Source organism: Vicugna pacos, chromosome 30 (assembly GCF_048564905.1).
Source record: "Vicugna pacos chromosome 30, VicPac4, whole genome shotgun sequence".
Taxonomy (NCBI): domain Eukaryota; kingdom Metazoa; phylum Chordata; class Mammalia; order Artiodactyla; family Camelidae; genus Vicugna; species Vicugna pacos.
The window spans coordinates 6,184,762-6,209,559 of record NC_133016.1 but is presented as its reverse complement, the minus strand read 5'-3'; the positions used below and the strand labels follow the sequence as shown (position 1 = coordinate 6,209,559).

At 34.1% G+C, this 24,798-nt stretch overlaps 1 protein-coding gene and 1 long non-coding RNA gene across 3 annotated transcripts in view; one reads left to right on the top strand and one right to left on the bottom strand.

Annotated features, from left to right (window-relative positions):
* CCDC102B (coiled-coil domain containing 102B) overlaps positions 1–23,372 on the top strand; it is a 184,475-nt gene extending 161,103 nt beyond the window's left edge. Inside the window, exons 8-9 of one of the 2 annotated variants that reach the window (XM_072952139.1) lie at positions 19,104–19,142; positions 22,045–23,372. In XM_072952139.1, coding sequence (XP_072808240.1) covers positions 19,104–19,106 — 3 coding nt within the window. In that variant the 3' untranslated portion in view covers positions 19,107–19,142; positions 22,045–23,372. Of the gene's footprint in view, positions 1–821; positions 889–19,103; positions 19,143–22,044 lie in introns of those variants that run through there. The other variant, XM_072952138.1, reaches the window with a different exon arrangement.
* LOC140690424 (uncharacterized) overlaps positions 1–24,798 on the bottom strand; it is an 84,558-nt gene that overhangs the window by 17,354 nt on the left and 42,406 nt on the right. The gene's annotated exons all lie outside the window — the stretch shown is intronic.

Genomic DNA, 24,798 nt, shown 5'->3' with positions numbered 1-24,798 from the left:
AGTTCTTAAATATCTAATACCTATCTGTGATTTAGCTTTCCAAATAGTTATTGTATATCCCATATTGGTATTCCTATATTAAAATCCAAAACAATAGAATAAAAGCTGAAAATATATAAATCAAAGAAAAAAATACAAAAAGATAACATTTCTCATTAATTAAATCATTTAGGAACTGTCCTAGGCCCTGGCATTGTAATGCCATGTAAGTGGGGTTTTTTTTTTTTGTAGGTACTTGAAAGATGATGAAAATGTGAAATAATCTGTTCCAGAATATTAGCCAAACCTGATTATTAGCCTATTACCTTTTTCTTCTAATTTTTATCTTGATTGTATATAACAAAATTATCTCTGAAAATTAATTTTTAATGAGCCATGAATGTTGAGCATTTTGATTCCTCCCCAAATACTGAAATTGGATCTAAGAGTGTACCCCAAGAAGAAAAAACAGTCTGTATGCTTAGCCTGCGAGAATTTTGTAGGAATTTTTTAATTATATGGGATAGTTTTTTACTCTAAAATATTTCTGTAACATCTAACAAAGTAGACATTGATTTGAATAGCTAACTTCAAGTAAAGTATAATTATTACAATGCAACTTAAACCTAATATATTAACAAATGCAGAAAAAATAGAAAGATCTGTAAAAAAAAAATTCTAGTTCCATGTTTATTGGTCTAAAGTAGAGACTAGAGGAAAGTGAAGTTTAAAAAACCTGCACAGGTTAGATGAGGGAGAACTTTAATGGTAAGAAGGTAAACTTGGATTATGTACATCAAAGCATTATCTTGTAAAATTATTTACTAATTTACCTCCCAAAGGCAATTAGAAGGGATCTTGTTTGACCTAAAAGAAAAAAAAGAAGAAACCAAGGAGATAGCACTGTATATATTACGGACGCCATGGAATAAAGTTGAGGTAATTTGAGCATCAAATATAGAAGTACCTGCAAATTATTTAAACATGCCCGATAAATATATTTATAGTGCATGAGGCCATAGTTTTACATTCATACAAGTTGTTCAGTTTTAGAAGATTCTATGAAAACAAGTCATCATCTGAAAATCATCTTAACTGAAGCGTTTTCTATGTTGCTTTCAGCTTCATGAGTTCCTGAGTCAGATTCATAAGCTCCAGAGATCTTTAGATGAACAGAAAGAAACAAATGAAAACTTGGAAATGAAACTCAGGCACTTAATAAACCGGCAATTATTTCACAAAATGTGTTGAATTCAAGCTTGGGGCCTTAGATAAGGAAACCCTGATGTCCTGTTTCCCCTCATATTTTCTTAAATATCCATAAAATTTTTGCTCACTAGAAATACTCACAAAATGAACTTACAGGTACAAAATAGTTAAATTTAGGGGCTTCTTAGCTCTTATTTCTCAAATATTGCATGTGATGATAAAGGCAATTTAAATATCATTTAAGAACAACTAATTCTAAAGGTATAAAATTTCTGAAAGGCAAAAGGAGCTTTCAGAATACATTTCATATAGAGCTAAAAGTTACAACATCTGCAAGAAAATATATGTTGTAAACCATACAATTTGCTGGGTAGTTGACAAGAGAATCACCTTACTTAAGTAATGATTTAAGTAATTGATAAGCAAAAAATCACATATGCACAAGTCTATGTGGTAGGGGTGGCACGCTGTGTGGAAAATGTTTTCAGCCCAGAGAGGTAACAATAATTTTGGTATAATTCTTCATACAAGGCACAAGTGGGCAGAAGTGTCAAACAATATGGTTTGCATTATAAGGAGACTGAAGGAGACCCAGCTAAGATTTGCTCTCCAATTAATACAAACAGATTGCCTGGGATTGAAGTTAAGGAAAAGCAACAAGCGCCTCACAAACTAAGAATGGACATTTTGCAGTAAAGTCATAGGAAAGCCCACGAGCATTGAAAGTAGTGTCTAAGTGTAAATTAGGTGGAAATAAAGCTGTGATTTCCTTTGAGTTGTATGAACAAAGCAAAATATAAAATTGTATGTAGAGAAATATTTAAGACTTTTCTATGTAGTATAGTTTACTGCTTCATAGTTCAGTTTTTAAGATAAATTTACTTAAAAAAAAAAAAAAGACACCCTGTAACCTTACATAGCCGTTGCTCATGTCTTTTACAAACATGACGATGGCTGTCATCATCTTTGTGGGCAATGCAGGTGCCACCAGCGCAGTGACTTTCGATTAGGCTTTTCTCTGACCCCTATTTCTGCAGCTCAGTCAGAAGAGAGGTTTTGCTGCTTATTATCTCTGTGACCTTGAGTACGTTACTTGTGGAACTATATAATACTCCCTTAATAAAGATCGAATGAAATAGTGTATAAGTGTCTGACACAGCAACTGACATTTATAAATATGCAACACATATTAGCTTATTTGTTGCACTCTGCTTTTTAGGAGGTAATTTCCTTTAAGCAAACACTTTTAGATAGCAAATTTTCTGCGGAAAAAGGAAAAATCACTTTAAAGAAATCTTGGCAATGCCCCCCAGAAAATTTTTGAATTGTAATAATACTTGCCCTTGACTTCAACTCCTTAAACCTGTAACCTCCTATTGGGTATGTTTTCTTACCTGTTTTAAAATCTCTTGGTAAGATAATTTACATCTTCTACTAAACAGCAGTTAATAATCCTGCCGTTACACACCCGAAACTCCTTTATATTAGACTTAAAAAAAGTCAGGAAAAATGTGATATAAAAAGATAATCATTAACCAGTAAATTAAATGTCAAATTTTTTGTCTTTAAATGTTATCTGTCACTTTAAAGAAAATCTTTAGAATTATAAATATTAGAAAACTCTGAGAATAAAAGAAAATTTAAATATAAATATTTTCTTAAATGAGAATACTCATAACCACATTAATCAAGAAACCCCAATACTGTTTTAAATACCCCTCAGCATTGTTATATTAACCAGTTTCAAATAGAAATATCTTATACTAGAACTACAGTAACTTATGCGTAGTTTATATTGAACCACCTAAAGAAATGCTACCACAATGGGGAATGTTTGGTATTATACTGCAAAGTACCACCGATTCATGTAAAATATGAAGGAATAGATACAGAAAAAGTAATGCCTATTTTATGACGCTGCTCTTACAAAGGTTTATAAAAACACATGGAAGAAAGGAGCTGTTAGCTGACTTTAAGTCAGACTGTTGAAAATACGGTGTCATCTCCACATCCCAAGGGGAGCTGTTACAGACTTAAAGATTAGTGTTGAGGTAACACACATTGTGCACTCTCCCTCCAGAACGCAAAGGCCTTCCGTGTCCCACCCGGCCTGGCGCTCACTTATTCCTAGGAATAAAGCCGTAGGCTGTGACTGGTGTGGGAAATGGAATCTTCTCCAAAGCATTCTCACCTTGGTAGCGGGCGTGCAGCTCTCTCCACTGTGCCTGAACTTCGGGTACATCACACCCGATGCAGTGGAAAGCAGAAGGATGCTTATTTCTAATCTTAGTATTATTTCTAATCTTAATGTCTTTTCAACGTGTTGGCATGATCCATTTCTAAAGAAGTACACACAGTATTTTCCTTTGTGTTATACTGTTGGGAAGATAGTAACCAATGTTTTCTGAAATCACTTGAAATATCTGGTTTCTGTATCTTCAAATGAAGGCTAAATTTTATATTCACTTGGGGACATAACTAATAAATAACATTTGAAAATTTCTGCTCATTGAGGAGGATTCTGCTCCTAAGAAGAGAATAATTTTCAGAGATGTGTTCAAACATCTGTACACACTGTATCCACCAAGAAGCCAGAACACTACAAAGATCTATTCAAAAGTAAATGCTAACAGACCAATGTAATTATTTTCTGCAGTAACAGCTTGGCAAGTTTAACTAGGAAAACAGCCTCTATGCTGAATGTAATATTGTTCTTATTTGAACATATCTCATGTTTGTATGTATTCTCCATGGAAAAAAAATATTCCTGAGTCCAACTTGAACTGTAATTATTGGAGTGAGGTGTCAATCCCACAGTCACACAAGTAATGTGAAAGAAATCTGTCCTATTCAGGAGCTACGCTGATGACTCAGATAAAGAAACAGGGAAAAGCAAATATATAATTCTACATTATTTTAAAAGAGAAGTAGAAATAAAATTGGGTTTTAAACAGAATGTAGTTGACTAGGAAAAATTTTAAAGAACAACTCACATAATAAAAATAGTGATATAAGAAAGGGCTACTGGAACACATATAATATTAACATTGGATCTCATTTTTTCCTCTATGTGGGCACTACCTTACTTGCTTTATAGGATAGAAATTAGAATCTCCATTTTACAGGTGAGAAATAGTGGCTTCAATAGCTGTATTTACCTAAGTGTCATATGGATGTCTGTGGATGGGCAAAGACCTATTAGAGGAAGAGGTTAGGAGACTTCCAGACATGCATAAGACATTCAAGCAATTCATTTGATCCCTTGACGTCTGTCTTCTCACCTGTAACATGGAGTTAACAATTCCTGTTTAATTATGAGCTTGCCACCATACCTTACAATTTAGCGTAGATTAATAGTGTCATTTCAGAGAAGTCTGACATGTTTAATGATTATTTTATGAGGCTTAAATTGAGGGTAGATTAAATAAAGAAGAGAAATACACCAATAAAGTGTTTCTCATTGGCCAGGATTTCATTCATAATTTTTTCAATTTATTCATTTAATGTAATATATTTTTCTTTAATACTTAAATCTGACCATACTTTTCGGTTCATGTCACTACAAATAAAGGATCTTAGGAATGGCAGTGATGAGTAGGGTGCAGAGTATTTCCCAAAAAGGGATATTAGGAGGAGTTAAGGTTCTGTTACTTTTAACGTTTGCTCCAATTTAACTGTTAGCATCCAACAAATTGTTCAGTAGCAAGAGATGACTAAGTAGACGAATATGAACTTAAAACTAAAAAGTAAGACATTTTATTTTAACATCAAGCTGTAATTTAGGATAAAGAGATAACAGTATTCAAAATTCATCAATTTGTACATCTGAAATGTGTCGCTTACTGTACAGGAATCATATCACAATAGAAGTGTTAAAAAAAGATAAAAGTATTCAGATCAGTACTTGGAATTTCGTGAAAGAACATTCTGTTATATTCTTAGACTTATGATTAACTCAGTTACATAAAATCAGATTATATCAGTTCTCTTTAGCTTGCTTTTAGGTCTATTTATTCTCTGAATGAGTGGATAATAACTCAGAATGTTACAGTTGAATGGAAATACAGCTTTCATATATAAATCTTTAATTAGCCTAATTTCTCTAAGTATGAAATACATTTTGGACTGCATTTTCTGATATGAAATGTGGCGTCTAAGAAGTGACTCTTTCAGCTTAATTGTTAAATAGAATTTAGTATTTTTAGTATTTTAGAATTTTAGTATAAATAGAATGTAGTATTCTATTTTGTTACATAGAATTTAGTACTAAATAGAATTTAGTAATTTTGATAATGATTCCTGCAGTGGGGTTTGGGGTTAAGGCTTCCAGAATCTGACTCATTATTTAGAAAAGGAAAAAAAACTTTACTTGGAGGCTACAAAATATATGTGTCCACACATCACAATCCCCCTAGAAACTTATACAGTAGTCCACTGAAAGCTATGGTTAAGTCTTTAATTGAGGAAGGATTACTAATTCCTCTTGGATGAAATTTCCTTTGTTTTAAAAGTTCAAACTTTGTAATAACCACAAAAAGTAGAAAAGCATACAATATGTGTTAGTTTAACAAAATTCTATTTGGGGATGACAGTAGCATTTGTGATATTTCAACGTTACTATAAAGTAACGTTGAAAAGATTAAAAATAAATTTTGTATTTTTTCCCTATAATAGCATACCGAAGTTAAGATTCTGAACAGTGAATGAGTCCATTAGCCCTCTACCTGAGTTTATCTAAATTAGCAACATTACAAATAAATCTGAAAGTAGATAAAAAGTTGGTTAAAGCATCAATAACAAACGGTACGAAATTAAGCTGCAGGTAGAATTTAAAGAGATAACAGAAGTTAGTGGTAAAAGTATTAAGAAAACGTTGAGTTTTATTGTCATTTGGGAAAGGCCTTTTTAAGCAAATGCAAATCCCAGAAGCTATAACTTATGACATGTTTGATTTCGTGAAATTTTAAAATTTATTTTAATCAAAACTCATTCCCCAGAGCCTACTGCCCTGAAGTCCATGAGGTCCACGTTTCTACGTGATCTGCTTTCCCTGCTAGTTTTACATTATTTCTGAGAACTGGTTCCTGGATGAAGACTTGACTCTCACATTGCCACAGCCTCAACCACTCTTCCCCTGTTTCAGCATGCCAAGATAGTTTATGCCACATTTTGAGTTACATAGTTATATTTTTCAGGAAAATGTTAAGATGCTTTACTGCAGGAACCCCGTGGTGTACTATAACAGCGTTCTGTGTGCCCCTATTCCTTTTTGAAACATTTAATAATCGCCTGTTTTTGTTTATTTATATAATTTTCTGTGTACCTATCTAATTTTTTTTCTTCAGGCCACCTTTATGACTCAGTAAGTTAATTCCAAATGAACAATGGTATCTGGTAAACTAACAGGGAGTGATTCCTATTTAGACATAGCTCTGTTATCTTGGAAGTTCCATTTCTCAACATTCTTAAACTCCTTGTCTGTATCTTTTGTGCTTAATTATTCATTTATTATAGTATGTTTCTCATAACTTAATAAAATGATGTTATTAAGGTAAAAATTTTCATCCTTAAAGCTTTTTCTTGCCCTCTTTAATATCATCTTTCATTTATGGATGCTTTGTCCTTTTGGACCTTTTTGAAGATAAGAGGTAAATATTAACTTTTCCTTTATCCTGTTCTTTTTCTTGTTTCCGCCCAGTTGCAGTTTTCCTGCTTGTTGGTTTTAGCCTCTGCTGTTCTCAGGCTTCTGTCTTCATCCAGGATTGGTACGTGCCCTCAGGTGTCTCCCAGCTTTTGCTGAGGCGCTCATCTCTTGCCGCCCGTATTTCTAGGCCTTTTTCTCTAGTGGGATGTAGGAGACTTTTTTTTCCTTCTTTTCAGAAGTTTTTGGCTTAATTCTTTAGCCTGCCAAACACCCTCAGAATTCACAAATGTCTTGGGAAAGCTGGCCTTCTATTTGCATCTGTCATCGCAGCCCCTCGTGGCCCCTAAATACATCACCTGTTTCCTCCCGGCCACAGCCCCCGGCAGCCATGCTCTGCCTGAGTCAAGCCAGCAGAACTGGCATATTCACCAGGGGTGTAAAATAATAGACACCTGGTTGTCGTCAGCTCACATCCAAATGGTTCTCTCCTCTCTGAAGAGTTTAGTCCTTCTAGTTCTGTTATGTCTACACATTTCATATGCCTTTAAAGTTATGATTTTTGAAATTTGGCCTTTTTTTCTAGTTGCTGATAGTAGCATTGGCCTGGGGTGATCTCTTATCTCTTATTTTCAAGCAGAAGAAATTATAAAATGCTGTCACTTTTTTAGTTACAAAATATAATGTTTAAACTCTGGTTTCATCCCCATGGGATTATTCTAATCAGAGTACTATTCTGGATCACCATTTGGAATTGATTTTTTTGGTCCGTTCAGTAGCTATTCCCTTGAAAATATTGAAGTCCCTCAGCTGCGGCAAATCAGATGTTCGTGGACTGACCAGGGATTTCTGCTCTGTATTACGCTGGAGATACTGGAAGACTCAGGCTGGGGAGCTGCGGGGAAAAAGCTCTTCTGCTCTCTGGCCCCCAGTACTCAAGCTATATCTCCCAACCAGGAGACGTTGAGACAAGCAAACATCCAACGTCATTCTCCGTAAATTCACCAGACCCTCAGGATAAGAAAGACCCTTTAGGAATACGAGGCACAGTGAGGCACACACACAGCTCCACTAAGGGATTCACAGGGGCTGAGCTGGGACCTGCTACAGGGACCAAAATCCCCCTTAGAGACAACTCTGCATCTTTTTCCTGCTGTATCGGCCCAGTTCCGTCCACCGCGTGGTCCCATACAGGTTTCCACTCCCCTGATTCTGGTAGAAATCAAAACATCAGAAGATCCTCTGGGAGCTGCATATCTGCGCCCACAGTTTTGCATTTTTACAGAGAGCAGAGAGGAGGGTCTGGAGCAGGAGAGGAGCAGGTGCAGGGCAGAGATAAGAACCAGCACCGGGGTGAGCTCAAACTGCCTTCTGTTTTCCCAGGTTCACACCCATGCCTCTTTTATAGAGAATACAGAAGGATGTTACTTTACGTCAATGTTTCATTCTTCATAAAAAGGTTTAAAATATTAACGAAATTGTCATAAATAAAAATTTAGTATGCCTTCTTTTCTTTATGGCCTTTGCCTGCTTAATGTGGCCTGTGCATTCTGGGCTTGCCTGTAAGGACCATGCTGTGCGGTATTGCTTTTGTGTTTTATCCTCTGCCCCCAATTTGGGAGTTCTACAGTCTTGATTTTGTTTCCACTAAGAGTCATTCAAGTCATTTTTAAAATCTTGAACCTCTTAATTACATTTCTGTAATTAAAATGAGGAATAAAATTACATTTTAAATATTCTCCTATATAAAGAATTATCTTAATATTTGCTTTTGTTCTTCCTGCCCTTCTGCAAGTTCCAGAAGTAAAAATGTATAAACTGGAGGTAGAAATCATTTTATTACATACATTCTACTCACCCTGACTTCCAGTTTTTAACTGTTACGCTTTAGATTTAAATCAATGTCTAATCATCTTTGATGTTTGTAGTCAACCCATATCCCCCTTTCCCTATTTCTGAATCCCTAAATTCATGTCACTTTTAAGGTGATTGAGCTCTGTTTGTGCGGGGGACAGTTCCTTGAGTATTTTATCTCCTTCATCCAGCTAATTAAAGTCATAATTTCTTATACATTTAAGTTTATAATAAAGGTCATGCTCTCAATTCATATTTATTAATTCATTTAGCAGGGATTAGACCCAGATTAGTATTTTCTTTGTTGTCCATAATTTTAAGATGTTTTTCGTATTTGCATTTTTAAATGAAAGCATATTTAGGTATTTTTATTTGAATTCTTAATTAGTTTTAAAGCTTCACTGACACTTTATCTCTTGCTATAGTGACCTCTTTATTTTGGCTCCTCACTCAGTAACGTGGTATCCACGTTTCAGTGATTTTGTCCAAGAATAAGCTGCTACTGTTGCTTTGGCATGTGAAGAACAACTTGGATTGCATATAATTCTAGGCTCACCAATTTTGGCCAACAATAAACAGTTCTACCATCTTGGTGTCATAGAAGAGCTAGCTATCTGTCATCAGTATACTTGACAGTACACTTTTTTTCTTACAAAGGTACTAAAAATTAGTCACAGTCTTTGACTTTGAATGTGAACGGAAAGGATGCTAATGTAAATATGTAGCGAATAAGTTGGATGTAATTGTGAAGAGTGTAACAGATTAAATGTACTCAAGTCTTTACATTTCAGTCGAGGAAGATTCCAGATGCTCTATTATTTTTTACATGTTTTTATTGTGTTTTCTTTCCTCCTCATGATCATCAGTTATTCCTTCAGCAAAGGCAATACATGTTTGCTCTGCTTTTTTTTTTTTCACCGCATCAATATTATCTCCAAGCATTTTAAACTCTTAGGTATTTTTTCCCTCTGAATTCTGCAGTAGCTTTTCACATCTGATCATTTTTCGTTGCTGCTAGTACTCTGCATTCAAGACAATTTTAATATCTGTTTTTACAGGTTTCCTTTTATCTTTCTCTTCTGTTAGCTCTTTTTTCACTTTGTAAGCAGTTATGTCTAGTTAATGACTGGTATCTCATGCCCCCATCTCGAAGGCCCTTTCACATTCCACCTTGTAAGAGAATGAAACCCACACACACAGAATCTCAAATTTTAGGTTTTCTTTGGAGGCTTACTTTATTCTGACTTCTCACAGTCCTATTTTGATACATTTTCTTTGATAAAATGCCCTTGCTATTTTTTTCTGCTAAGTGTTTTGTCTACTTACTTTTTCTTATATGAGAGATTTATTCAAGTCATAATAATCACCTACATTATTACCAATTCACTTTCTAAAACTTTTGTAGCGTTCGTAATACGTGGTCTTAATAGAATAGAGAAAACATCACTAGCTCAAACTTGTAACAAAATGACAGTCACCTTGGCCACTTAGACAGTGAGTCATGGGGACTAAGGGTAAGAATAAAATTTGTTCCAGATGTTGGTTTTTCAGCAATGAGATCTATAACAACTTGGCAGCACTGTGTTAATATTAGAAATGTTCTGACACCTTCCTATTAAAATACCTATTAAACCTGCAAAGTCTTAAAACATTCAGCAGCACTGGAAAATAATATACTGGAATTTTGGGGTGTGGAGAGAGGATAGGGTTTGGTCAGGAAGCGGCAGAACCTGAGTAAGCAAACTCAAGCACCATCTGGGTGTTTCGTTTCCTCCTCTGGAGGAAAAAAAATTATGGTATTGACATAAAAACAGACCTATAGATCAATGGAACAGATAACAGAGCCCAGAAATTAACCTACACATACATAGGTGGTCAGTTGATATGACAAAGTAGCCAAGAATTTACAACAGGAAAAGGACATTCTCTTCAATAGATGGTATTGGGAAAACTGGACCCCCACATGCAAAACAATGAAATTGGACCACTGTCCTACACCACACACACAAATTAACTCAAAGTGAGTGAAAGACTTGAATGTAAGGCCTGAAAGCATACGACTCCTAGAAGACATCATAGGCAGCAAGCTCTTTGACATTGGTCTTGGCGAGGATTTTTTGGATCTGACACCAAAAGCAAAGTAACAAAAGCAAAAACAAACAAGTGGAATTACATCAAACTCAAAAGCTCCTGCACCGTAAAGGAAACCATCAATAAAGTAAAAAGATGACCTACTGAACAGGAGAGGATAGTTGCAGATCATTAATCTGTTAAGGGTTAATAACCAAAACACACAAGGGACTCATAAAACTAAATAACAAAACAAAAAAAATTCCAATTAAAAAATGGGCAGAAGATCTGAATAGACATTTCTTCAAAGAAGACATACAGATGGCCAACAGGTACATGAAGAGATGCTCAGCATCACTAATCAACAGGAAACTGCAAATCAAGACCACAATGAGGCTGTCACCTCACACTTGTTAGAATGGCTATGATCAAAAACACAAGCAGTAACAAATGCCACTGAGGGTGAGGAGAAAAGGCAAGTCCGTGCACTGCTGGTCGGATTCTAAACTGGTGCAACCACTATAGAAAATAATGTGGGGTTCCTCAAAAAATTAAAAATAGAACTACCCTATGATCCAGCAATTTCACCTCATTATTTATCTGAAGAAAATGAGAACACTAACTTGAGAAAATATCTGCAACCCCCATGTTTACTGCAGCGTTATTTACGATAGCAAAGACATAGGGACAACCTAAGTGTCCATCAATGGATGAATGATAAGGAAAATGTGATTTATGTAAATATACAGTGGAATACTATTTAGCCATAAAATAAGATCTAAATGGTTTTCTGACATTATTATAGTATTTCTAGGCATTTTTAGTAGAAAAACATTTTAAAATCTCATATATATAATTAATTATAATAATAATCAAGGAATAGCAATCACTGTTGTTGGTTATGCATTGAGCTAATGAACCAATGTTTTCATAAATTAATGTTAATAACCTTCAGAACATCTGAAAAAATAATGTTTAATGAATGAATTTATGAAAAATATCGTCTGCTTCCTTTTTGTATATTAGTTATGTGGGATATAAGTTTCTGGGTCAATTATTATTTAACATAATTGGAATATATCTTTGGATCTCACGTTATTACAGGTTTTTCCCTTAATTATTTTCTGTTGAAAATATTTTCACCAACATTAAGTGGATCTCATTAAGATATAAAGTAAAAATACATTTTCTGTTAAGCTATCCAGATTTAACTGAACTTTGCCTTATTTAAGGACTGATGAAGTAAGAGAGACTCACAATCTGATAACCTGATCCTTCACATTTGGGAAGTTTATTGGCTGTGACTGACTTTTAAAATTTTATGTTCCTTAATTATTCTTATTTTTGGCTTCCATCTGGACTGCTTACAATGGTCACTTTCTACCCAAAGCCACAGGTTAAAAACATCCACTATTGTTTTTCTAAGGTTTGTCTCTAGGGCCTTCCCTCCAAAATGGGAGCATGTAAATAAAGTCTGTGATTACTTATATTTCTGTTGAAAACTATCAGTTGTAACACTGCTCTAATTGTTCAGTTGTAACAAGTGAATTTCTGGAAAATCTATTTTCTGAAAAACAAATATACTGCATGGAAAAGGAAATTACACACATCAGTAGCATTTTACAGAACATTGCTTACAAATACTTATCTAAATGCAGAATTATCATTTAAGTTGTGAGTTACTCAAATTTAAGTCTATTTTCCATTTCATCATTTTATTGCATACCCCTCCAACTGTATCATGTTCGTACATCATGAGCTACCTCAGTACGTACGTTCCTCGTTTAGGAGCGTCCCAGTCTGCGGTGTGCTGTTTCAGCAGCCTGAACAGACCGAGACACTGCTGGGGCTTGGTTTTAATCCGTTTCAGCACAGATGTATTTTAACTTATCCCCCTAGTAGAGCAGAGCTCTTACCTCTAAGGCATGACTTTACTTGCAGGGAACAGTATTTCTGGAGTCTCAACTGAAAGCCTCATGTGTTTCTCCAGTACAACCGGGAAGGGACCCCGGCATTTGCCCAGTACCGAGCCCACTGAAGCTTCTCAGTCTGTTCTCCGCTGGACCTTCTAGATTCTTGCCTTGCACATGGCCAGCTTAGGGCCTGCCACAGGACCTCGGGTATATTCTGTGCAGATGTTTGCAGGGCTTCTCCTTCCTTTCCTTCTCTCTGATACTCTCTAAATCCCAGCCATTCCGACAGCCCCAGATTCTGACCTGTTTCCTCACTCAGTGAGACCAGGGTTCTCTGTCTGGCTCTGTTTCTCTGTACAGCGTTTTGAAAAATGTCCCCAGTGAGAAATGCAGGTTTAATCTGCTTCTCTTCTCAAAATTCAGTGTGGTCCGTTTCTCTCAAACTTGTTTTTATACATTTTTAAAATACATTTCACCCCATTTTTATAACTTTACCACAGTTGGAAAGGTCTGATAGCAGCTATTTTGTCTTGTTCAGAAACCATTAGTTCTTCACATCGACTTCAGCCACTCCCTAATAAATCAGACAATTCGATTAAATCTCCTTTTACCCTTAAATTTCCCCCCACTTGCCTGCTACTACTCTGGTCTAGATTATCACAGTCTCTTCCCTGGATTCCTACCCTAGCTTCCAACTCACCTCTCCGGTTTCAGTACAGACGCCACATTAAAGAGTGGAACTCTAGAAGCACAGTATCTATTCTATCCCTGTCTGGGTGAAATTTCTCCATAGCTTCCCATTAAACCAACAGTAAATAACTGAACTCCTTACAAGGACCCATGACACTTGGGTCAATGTCAGCATTCTCAAGGCTGTTCTCTGCACATCTGTTACGTATCAGAAGAACTGATGTTTAAAATTTTCTCAATCTCCAAAGCTCTACCCACGTACTATCCTCTAGCACAGCCTGTTTTGGTTTTTTTTTTATGACCATGACATGTTCATCATTCTTCACCTGACTTCCTTCTCTTATTTTAGGTGACAGCTTCAGTGTCACTCCCTTGGTGAGGCATTTCCTGATCATATAGAACTTTACCCTTAATCTCATAGCAATCTGACCTTTTAGTTCATGTCACATATCAAAATATGATTTCCTACTGGTATCCAGGTATGTGCTGTTGTTTGACATCTGTATTTTCTACCAGATATAAGTATCATGAGGGCAGGGATCATGTCCTTCTTTGTTTTATTTGCCACTCTATGCCCAGTGCTTCTGTGTGGTACATGGTATATACTAGTTGTTACACAAAGATTCATTGAATTAAAGAAGAAATAGATCATATTTAACTTCAGAAAGGAGGAGTTTCCAAAATTGACATCTGGAGGTTTATCAGTCAACATTTCCAAAGAATCTTAGACAGTTGAAATTGGAAGAAACCATGAAGATCACCTACGCAATCATCACGTTGATGTCATAATCCCTCTGGTAAATCACCTGCACTTAAATCATCCCAGAATTAGGAATTCACTATTTCACCAAGAATTTTATTTTATTTTTTGATAATTCCTATTGTTTAAAAAAAAGTTTCTCTCATTACATTTAATATAACTTAAGCCTTATGTTGAATTGTTTATAAACTTACAAGTTTATAACAAGAGTTCCTTTATTTTTCCAAAGGAATTATGAAGACAGTGATACATACATTTTTTTCCTTTTGTGATTTCTTCTGAAATTAAACTACTCAAAGATGTAATTAAAAATAAGAATTATTCTTACATTTCACTGGGTTAAAAAATGACATGCCATGTTGGATGCTCTATCATCATTGCTTTCTGTAAGCTGTATACTAGGCCTGTTTCTTCATCCCTGTGAATGGTTAATGACCCAGATTTCCATGTACAAGTAAGAAATTTTGAATTTCTTCAAATAAAATACAGATGTTTAAAAAATTTATGGGGGAAAGATGTTTTTCTCTTTAGCTAACATTAACAAAGATACATCAAAACATTCTTTATTGTGTTCACATTGCCTATTAATTCTTATTGTCAAAAAAGAAAATGACAATCTTGGTGTGTATGTCTGCATTATAATAAACAGGGCAATTGTTTTGAATGAGGAGACTCATGTAACATCTATCTACCCACCTTAGCTCAGTGTGTGTGTGTGTGTTTAGGTTTAGAAACGTTATCTATACCCTGTCGCACAGAATTGTAATATGATCATATGAGAAAATACATGTCAGAGCACTTTAAAAGGTTTTAAGTGAAATATTCTAATACTGCCCACTGTAATCATAAACAATGTTAAAGAACTGGTATACATTTTCTAAAATAAATAAATACTAGACACAGTTGCTTGCTTTTATATGCATGAAGCAATTTGCACAATTGAATTATTTTGTTACTGTGGCCCCTGTTTCTGAATCATTTTTTTATCACCACTATTCTTTGGGATGTAGAGGTTTGCTTACAGAGTGACCTACTTTCTCCCAGCTCTTCTTTGGGACTATATTAGACCCTTCTAAAATTGTATTAACTTTTATGGGTCACTCAGATACCACCATCTGAGTTATTGTTTCAGCACAGTAAGTTACACTTTCCAAAATGCTGCCAATGGATCATCATTCATCTGGGAAAATGGAACTGTTTGATGGTTTAATTATACAATCTTTTTAAGATTCTGGCTGAATAAAAACAAACCATATGATGTAATGGCATTTTGGATATCATACTACAATCTAATGGTACAAATAATTTACGCATTCATAGTAAAATGATTGCTGACATGAGAGTATATAAGCAATCCTTGTCAAGATGATACAGTGAGATGATGCATTGATTGTCCTGCCTCCACTCTAAGCAGCAGTAAGAAATAAGACCTATTTTTAAAAAGTCATTAAGAAACATAGGCATGTTTAGTGGTACAAATAAAACTCTTCACTGGCCAGAAACAACACAGAAACACAAAACAGCAGTACAGCTGCAGCCAAGAGTTTGCCTGGCTCTGGATCCAAATGTGGTCCGTGGTGACTGGGAGTATGACTCTGAGTGGCAAAAACCAAATTCACCGTTTATAAAGTTAAGTGGAAGGAGAGAGGGAAAAAAGACATTCCTTACAGCAAAGAATCCCCCAAATTTCTCACCACATCAAAAACCTGTTACCAAAATTGATCAATAAGAAAGAGGAAACACCCAACTAATTTAAAAAAAATTTAAAAACAACTAGAGTTATAGTTGATATTTATAAAATACAATTGAAGATTCTGAAAAACTTTAATCCATTAAAATTGTAAATTGAGATATTTGAAATTTTCTAGAAAATACTTTCTAGTACTCCATAAAAAGTAAAAAAGCTGATGGAGTAATTACTATTAAATAACTTACACATCAAATTCCTCATTCCTCCTTGAAACAAACAAACCAAGTTTTATAGCTGATTTTCATAGGTGAGTTTTATCAAAACTTTCAGCAACAGATAAAAAATACGTTTTAGGAAAGTTCGAAAGAGCATATTTCCTAAGATATTTTATGAGATAGGAAATTATTGAATCTTAAACTTGATGAAAATAGTATAAGAGAATTATAGATTAATCTGTGATTGAGTGAAAAATTCTAAGTGATAATCTTGGCAGAGGGAATCTAGAAGTGTTATAATATATTCATCATGACCACATGGTGTTTATTCTGAGATTTTAAGAGAAGTTCTCTATCAGAAATGCAATAATATACACACCAATTGAGAAAAATGATATGATTATTACATAAAATAATAAAACAAAAAATATTAACCCATATTCATGATCAAAACTAAGAAAATAAAGAACTTCCACTATCTACTTAGGATTTCTACTTTAAACATATCAAATACCATTCTTCACAGGGAAGCATGGAGTTCAGAAACAAAAAACAAAGATAACCAGTAAATCTGCTATTCAATTTGTATCACTAGATTGTAAATAGGCAAGAAAAAAGTGGCTTAAATACTGGAAAAATGAGACAATTTTGCTACTAGGTAGAGACAAAATACATACCCAAGACAAGGTACAGCCCAGTTAATATAAAGAGATAATAATTTAGATAAATTTTCTTGATAAAAATTCAAACTAAAGACAATAAATTCCCAAAATCTTAGAAGGCATCTTTGAATAAATCAAAACAAGTATTCAAAATTCCTTTTGAGAAGTTTATAAAGTTCTTTTTGGTCCTGAAAGGGGCCCTGAATTAAAAAGGAGTTATAATACATTCATGGGTAATATGTTATAGTAATGATGTCATTTGTCTCCAGACTAATAATTAAATGTATGCATTTCTCATAAGGATACCAACAGAAATCTGCATGAAACTTGTCCAATTGTATTGATTTTCACATTGAAGAGAGTAAAGAGAATAAGTTTCCAGGAATAGCTAAGCTACTTCTGACAGAAAAAAAAAAAATTTCTTCAATCATCAGATAGTGATAGCCATTACCTTAACTATCATAGCTTCAAATGCCTATTGATTTCATAGATATTATATCACGTTCTGATCTTGTGGAAAGTTGTATAGTAAGCAAGTAGAATGTGTTCAACTTATTCATGAACATCCTTTGACTAGTATTTCCTATTAAAGTTAAATACATCCGAAGAATGCCCATAACACTTTCCTAGGAACGTTTCTTTTAGCTATTTTAGAAATCACACATTTAAAAACAAGATCAGGCAGTGAGCATTGCATCTTCTGATAATTTATATTACGTTTAAGATGAACTAACAAAGCGAACGTAACCAAATACCAACATGCTAATAGTCTTTTTTTCTGGACGCAATGTGTTGACTGTTTTGATAAAATAGTTACAATAAATTATAGATAGATGGATAGTTGGATAGATACATAGACAGACCGACAGAAAGGTAGCTCCCTGGTGTCAGGGATATTGCTTGTCTTGCTCAACTTTATAACCAACACTTAGAATGTCTGGAACATACCATGTGTATAGGAAATATTTTCTTTAGTGAAAAATACTAGTTTCTCATTAAAGAAATAAAGTATGTACCCCTCTTAACTGTATTCCCTTTATTTAAAAGCTCACTATCGTGGCAGCTGGATTAGATAATTTTGTGTTGCAAATAAGTAAAAAGGGTCATTTTTTATATTTCAAATTAATTTGCAAAAGGTATTTTGGTGGGAAACTGAATAAGACATTTTATAGAGTAGAAACAAGGAAATGTTAAGTATTAGTTTGCCAATTTTTCTAGACTTGTAAGTTAATAAATCCTTGAAACATACACTTTTCAGATGAAAAATGTAATAGTATATACAAGATCTGCAGAAACTGAAGCACCATTTCTGTCCTTTTTGTTTCTGAGCCCAGAATCCAAGCACAGATGTCAGTAAAACCTTATATTTAAGTTTTGGAGGCAAGGTGAATATTGTAAGGGAAGCTCTGACATTTTGAAAGATGGAATTCCAAGACAGCCAACAAACATTCTAATCTTTCTTGGGGGGATGTTTTGCACACCTGTGCTTGCATTACTTACAAGAAAATGATCTGGTAATCATTTCATATATTTATTTGCATTTAATATTGACTTATATGATTTCTCAGTAGACTTTCATCTTTTATTTGGGTTTAGAGAAGACAAATCTCAGTGTGAATGAACAAATCTGTTCTTTTCTATATAGTCTGTATTTCTAAATCTTTTCTTTTTTTCGTGAATGAGATTATAAAATGTAAAATCATCCTATGATTGTTTTGTTCTTCATGGTACGGGGGAAAAGAAAACTAAAACCAAATTTAATCAACCTCATGAATGAATAACCACATTGTATATTAAATTTTATCTAACTGCTATTTTATAGGATTGCCAAGTACCTCACAATCACAGTTACAATGAGCTACACTTTTAATAGCATTCTTAATGCAACTACCTGGAACACTTTTTTTTTTTTTTTGGTGGGGGAAGGTAATTAGGTTTATTTATTTATTTGCTCGTTTGTTTGTTTATTTAGGACCTCATGCATGCTAAGCAAACACTGTACCCCTGAGATATACCCTCCCCCCAGAACACCTTTCAATGTTCTGGTTTCGGACATAAAAATATACACACACATGCAGTCATTACTTCTGTTCTTTTAACATACAAAACTGAAGTATAATTTGGTGAAAAAGACTTGAGGGATAGGAAGCAGGTAAAATATTGACTTAACTAAAGATCTTCACACATGTTTATTTGTATACAATTTACATTTCTGTAGATGGATTAATTTTTCATTAATGTTTTTGTCTTGGTTGGTATCCCTGTTTACTTGTGTCCTCTAAATTCTGCTCTACTATCCTCATCATTTTAAAGCAATACCTTAGCTCACTGCTAGATTTTTATGTAGAAATATATTTCAGAATAAGAAAGCTGGCATTTAATTGACTTAAAGGAGTATCTCCCCATTTTTATACCCACAGTGATTTGTAAGGACAAGAGAAATGGCCTTGAATTCAAGGGTAAGTGTCTAGCCCTTCACAATAACCAGATTAAGCTAACTAAAAATTATGCAGAGTATAGAACAATTTGATTCAATGTTGCTCTTCTGTTCTAATACAAAGAAACCATTTACACCCAATAATATTCTATTATTCTTTAAGGCATCTAGAATGTATATTATTAAAGTGTAATCTATTGTATAATATCTGTGAATATCTATTCATTATATTTTGTTGTCTTTCAAAAATTAAGCTGAAACTCTATAAATTTTTATTTTATATTCCTGATAAATTCCATACATTCTCTGTACTTTGAAAATGCTCTGTGTAGATTTCCACTTTTTTATTTAAATATTTTATACAGGGTATTTTCCTCCTACCATAGCTGTAACTGTTAAATAACTTCAATTATCATTTAAATATTTCTACTAAAATTGTCCTGATTACGAGAAAATGCAGATTACATCAATGAACTAAAATATCTGTTGATTTTTTACGTTTTAAGTGATCTCCATTGTTGGTGTATTTTCATGATTTAATATTTAACTTTGATATTTACACCACACAAATTTATGTTTCTGAGTTTTACATCATCAGTAGGCACATATGAGTTGGTGCTTAAGAAAACTGAGTAGAATGGTCACACAGTTCTTAAAGATTTGCAATGTTATCTTATTAGTGCCATGTCTGTCAAGAACACTATAGAACTCTGGCTGTAAAACTTGCTTACACAGTCAGATATGAGGACAAAAATATTGATTCGATCACACATGATTTTCTAGTAGCACAGTGGATGTTCCCTGTTTACTTCTGATGATTAAATTTTGACAGTCATTTCTATGGCATATGCAGTTGACAACCTCAAATAGCAAAAATTAATAGTGACATACACTTAACTTTTAAGAATGTCTTCTACTTTTAGAAATTCCCATTTTGAAAAATGTTGATATTAAGTAAAAAGAAAGTAGTCTAAGTTATATAGACAAATATGCATGTGTGTAAGCAGGAAGTTGACAGAATTTGCATGTTGAACATTAAGCAATAAAGAAAAATCTCAGTGACCCATACAAACTTAAAGTGATTTGTGGTAGAACTCCCACAAAATTATATTTTATTGTATTTATTACTTCTTATCTCTTTCTGGAAAATAAATTCAGCCAAATTACTATAATATCCATGCCTCATTTATCTGTTACAGAATTGCTAGTGCAGAAACAAAGAACAGAACATGGTGATGGAAGGGACGGAAGGAAGGAAGGAAAAAATTTGCTAAGTTGCTTTTACTTAAATCCTTTAAGATAGTAAAGTGAAGAATTAAAATCAGCCTACACTATTAAATTTTCTGCTTATAGTGCATGTCATTCCATTAAATGCACCTGAATTCTTACTCTTTTAAAGACACATTTTAGCAAAGTTAGCTTTATTTACTAGATTTATTCAAGTAAGTCTATTACCTCTGAGTATATAAAAATAAATGTCTTCCTTAATTTAAATCACATAGTCAAATATTAATTCCAGCCACAGAGAGTAAAATTTAGGGGTTTCCCACAGAATCTGAAATTTAGTGTATATGGGTTTTTTTAATTACAAATATTAAATTTTTAAAAATTTGAAATGTTGACTTAGCATTAATAAAATTTGCATACATCATGGACACAAGAATTCCCACAAATATTTTCAGTGAGGGGCCCATGGGTGTCTGGTGGATTTTATTAGCACTATATTTGTAGTGCTAATTGGTTAGGAGACTAAGCGACTTTACAACATTAGGATATTGGAACTTGTGGATGTCCTACTGTTGCTTTTATTTAGTTCCTGAAATTCTTTCCTAATTAGTCACGTTAGAGAAACTTATTTGGATGGGGGTGGTTAAATGTAAAATACATGGATAGATTCTTTGCTTGTTATAAAAATATTATACTCTATTACTAATATCAATTATTAGAATTATAATCATCATTTGAGAAAGTTTCAAACTTTGCTAGATTTTAATTGAATCATTTGAGTCTGAAAACAGTTATGTAACTGGCTACAGAAGGACTGTATCGGGGAAATCTAAGTGGGAGTGAAATGTTCCTAAATGACGCACCCTGTGAAATTCCAGCCTTGCTTTTGTTTTTCCTTCGTGTGTGTGCGTGTGTGTGTGTATGTGCATATATGTATCATTTCTGAAGCATGTTGGTTTAGACCAGTGTCGGCACTGGACCTTTATAGATGAGGGTCTTTACCACTACTTAGCCCACTGCCCACAGTAGTTACTTAGAGCCATCAGGCTGGAATTCAATTAAAATCTAGCAAAGTTTCTTTAAATGTGTGCCTTTTATTTTCTATTTATTTTTACTGAAGTATAGTTGACTTACAATATTAGTTTCAGGGGTACAACATAGTGACTTGATACTTTAACAGATTCTACTCCATGCAAAGTCATCATGAAATATGGGCTGTGTTCCCTGTGCTGTACAGTACATCCCTGTAACTTACACCTTGTAGTTCGTACCTCTTAATTCTCTTCACCTATCTTGCTCCTCCCCTCACTCATTCTCATCTCTGGTCACCATCAGTTTGTTCTCTGTATCTGTGAGTCTGCTTCTGTTTTGTTATATTCGTTTGTTTTTTTAGATTCCATGTGTAAGTAAGAATATATAGCATATGTCTTTGTCTGACTTATTCACTAAGCATTATGCCCTTTAAGTCCATCCATGTTGTTGTAAGTGGCACAATGTCATTCTTTTCTATGGCTGATTAATACTCCATTGTGTGTGTGTGTGTGTGTGTGTGTGTGTGTGTGTGTATCTCACAATTTCTTTATCATCTGTTGATGGACACTTAGGTTGCTTCTATATCTTGGCCATTGCAAATAATGCTGCTATCAATACTGAGATGCATATATCTTTTTGAATGTGTTTTCAATTTCTTTGGATAGGTACCCAGGAGTGGAATTACTGGATTATCAAGGAAATGCAAATCAAAACCACAATGAGATGTCACCTCACACCTGTCAGAATGGCTATTGTCAAACAGCCAAGAAATAACAAGTGTTGGTGAGGATGTGGAGAAAAGGGTGTTGACGGGAATGTACATTGGTGCAACCACTACAGAAAACAGTATGAAGCTTCCTCAAAAACTTAAAAATAGAACTGTCATTTTTTTGCTTTTTTAAATACAAACATTTACATACATACACCCAGCCCTACATTCCTTAATTTAGGATCGTGTCAAAGTTTTTCCTCTTTACAGCAAATTTATCCTATTTTACTCTGTTTTCCCTAGCTTATCTGGAATCTGAATTTGGCCATGAAGCCTGTTTCCTCACTTCATAGATTTTCTAACTTTCCTTTTGTACTGGCTTCTTCAATGCTGCCTATCAAACGTACCTAAGTCTTAGGATTATAGAACCCAAACTTTGCTAGACTGATACTGTGTTCTTCTACAATTTCACTTTTGTCCTTTAACTGCCTTTCCCGCAAATCTCTTGGGCTGAATATCCTCTAGTTACTAATTACTGTGTCCAGGTCCTCAATGACCATTTATATGAATTTAATAAATGCCCCAAGAATGCATCCTACATGCTGAGCACTATTTTAAGCAATGTTATATTTTAATAAGATGTTGTACTTTAAGTATATGTATTATATGTATGTGTGACTCAGTTCATCTGTTCTTAAATACCATACAAAAAATTTTTTTATTTCTGATTATAAAAACATTTGCTCATTCCAGAAAGATACAGAAAATGGAAAAAAATGTAAATAAACACAAAAGTTTTTCTTCGACAATCTCAAAAGTCAGAAATACTCACTGATAACATTTTGCTCAATGTTGCATAGTTTTGCAATTGTCTGTGTGTATGCCTAAGTTCATTTTGTGTACTTACAACGTGTGTGTATATTTAGATGATCGTAATAGCTAAGAATTGTGTATCTACTCTGTTATATATTGTTCTAAGTAGAAATTCACTTATCTAATCCCAACATCATCCATATATTTATTTTTCCCATTTCACAAAGGAGGAAACTGAGGAACAGCAAGGTTAAGTAATTTGCTCATTAAGGGGCAAAACTGGGATTCACGTTCAGGCAGCCTGACTCCGGGGTCCATACTGATGCATGTGACGTCTGCTCACATCCTCTCTGACCATTCATACTGTCTGTCTCATGGTCTCATACATACGCTAAGTATATAGCTACATGCTAATCATATGATTATGTACACAGTATAATCACAATTATGTCTATGCAGATTTAACCCTACTTTTCCTCCAAAATTTTATTTTAAATATTTTGCTATTTGAAAACATTATTAAAATAGCATTTTGATGAATGCATAATAAGGTATAAATATACTAATATTTGAAGTTAATCTATTGTTAAACAATTTCTCTCCTTTCCAATGTTTAAATATTGTATGTATTATTGCAATAAACACCTATGCATAAAAATTCCTATTCTAATTTTTTGTTATTAATTCACAAATACTCTGGGGACAGAGGAGACAAGATAGATGTGGTCACTGATGTTTGGCTGTGTTAGTGAGTCATTGTGTGTTGGAGAGGGTGACAAGGCAGCAAAAAATAGATGCAAATATGAGTAAGAGTCCATATTAAGTGATCAACAGGAAATGTCAGGATACTGGATAGACAATAGTGAGATGGCAGAAGCTACTTTATGGCTTACATGATTTGTGATAATATAAAAATATCATGGCTGAGAACCATAGTTTGGCCAGGGAATCTAAAGGGCTTCTAAAAATCCCTTGCCAGGATCTTTGCTGAGAAAGGAAAAATTTCCCTCCATACAAATGCTGTGATAAACGCAGACTACACACTCGAATAATCTTAGTCTTGCTGCTGATTATTTCCTTCCGTGAATCACTGGCTTTCACTGAAGGCCAGTCCTAAATTGGTTAGACACTATTCAACCTCTCTTGTTTTTAATTTAGTGAATTTCTTCCCTTTCATATTCTTATGCTGTGCTTGGGTTCTTGGTAAAATATTCTACCACTTTTTACTTTTAAATCTTTCAACGCCGTGCATAGTTTATGCACTTGTGGTCTTCCTCCAAACGACCACCAAGGAAAGGAAGATTGCTGAGGACCAGTAGGGCTTGAGACTAACCTGGTTTTTGTGGCTTTCTGCATCCTTATTGCTTTCTAAGCATTGCCTTGGGGCCAACTGGATTTGTAGTGATGTACTTACATAATTCTGATTTAAATTTTTCTTATGGGAAATTATGCAAGTTCAGGAGGTCTACATCCTTTTACTGAAATAATTATTTTCAAATCCCTTGAAAGCAGTTTGACAATTCAAGGAAAGTAAAACATTGAGGGACTAGTAACTCTACCACTCAATCTTTTTTTGTAAAGTGGTATCTAATTTTTTTCTTAACATGTTTTTTCTATAAAGGGAAATGATGTTTATGTTCAGAACGTATGTTGTATCTATGTCCTTAAGTATATTAACTGCATTTAGACATCCTGATAGCTTTTTTATTATGGGTGAGAATCTGTTCAATGAGTTCTAATTTCTTCAGAAGACAAGCTCCCATCTGTAAGGAAATTACACTGTGTCATGACTGAGCGTACAAAGTTATTTTTCAGGGAGGCAGCGAGAGTAAGAAAGAACTACAGAACTGCAAAAAATAAAAGAATCCATGTTTTCTGGATTAAACCAAAGAGTAGC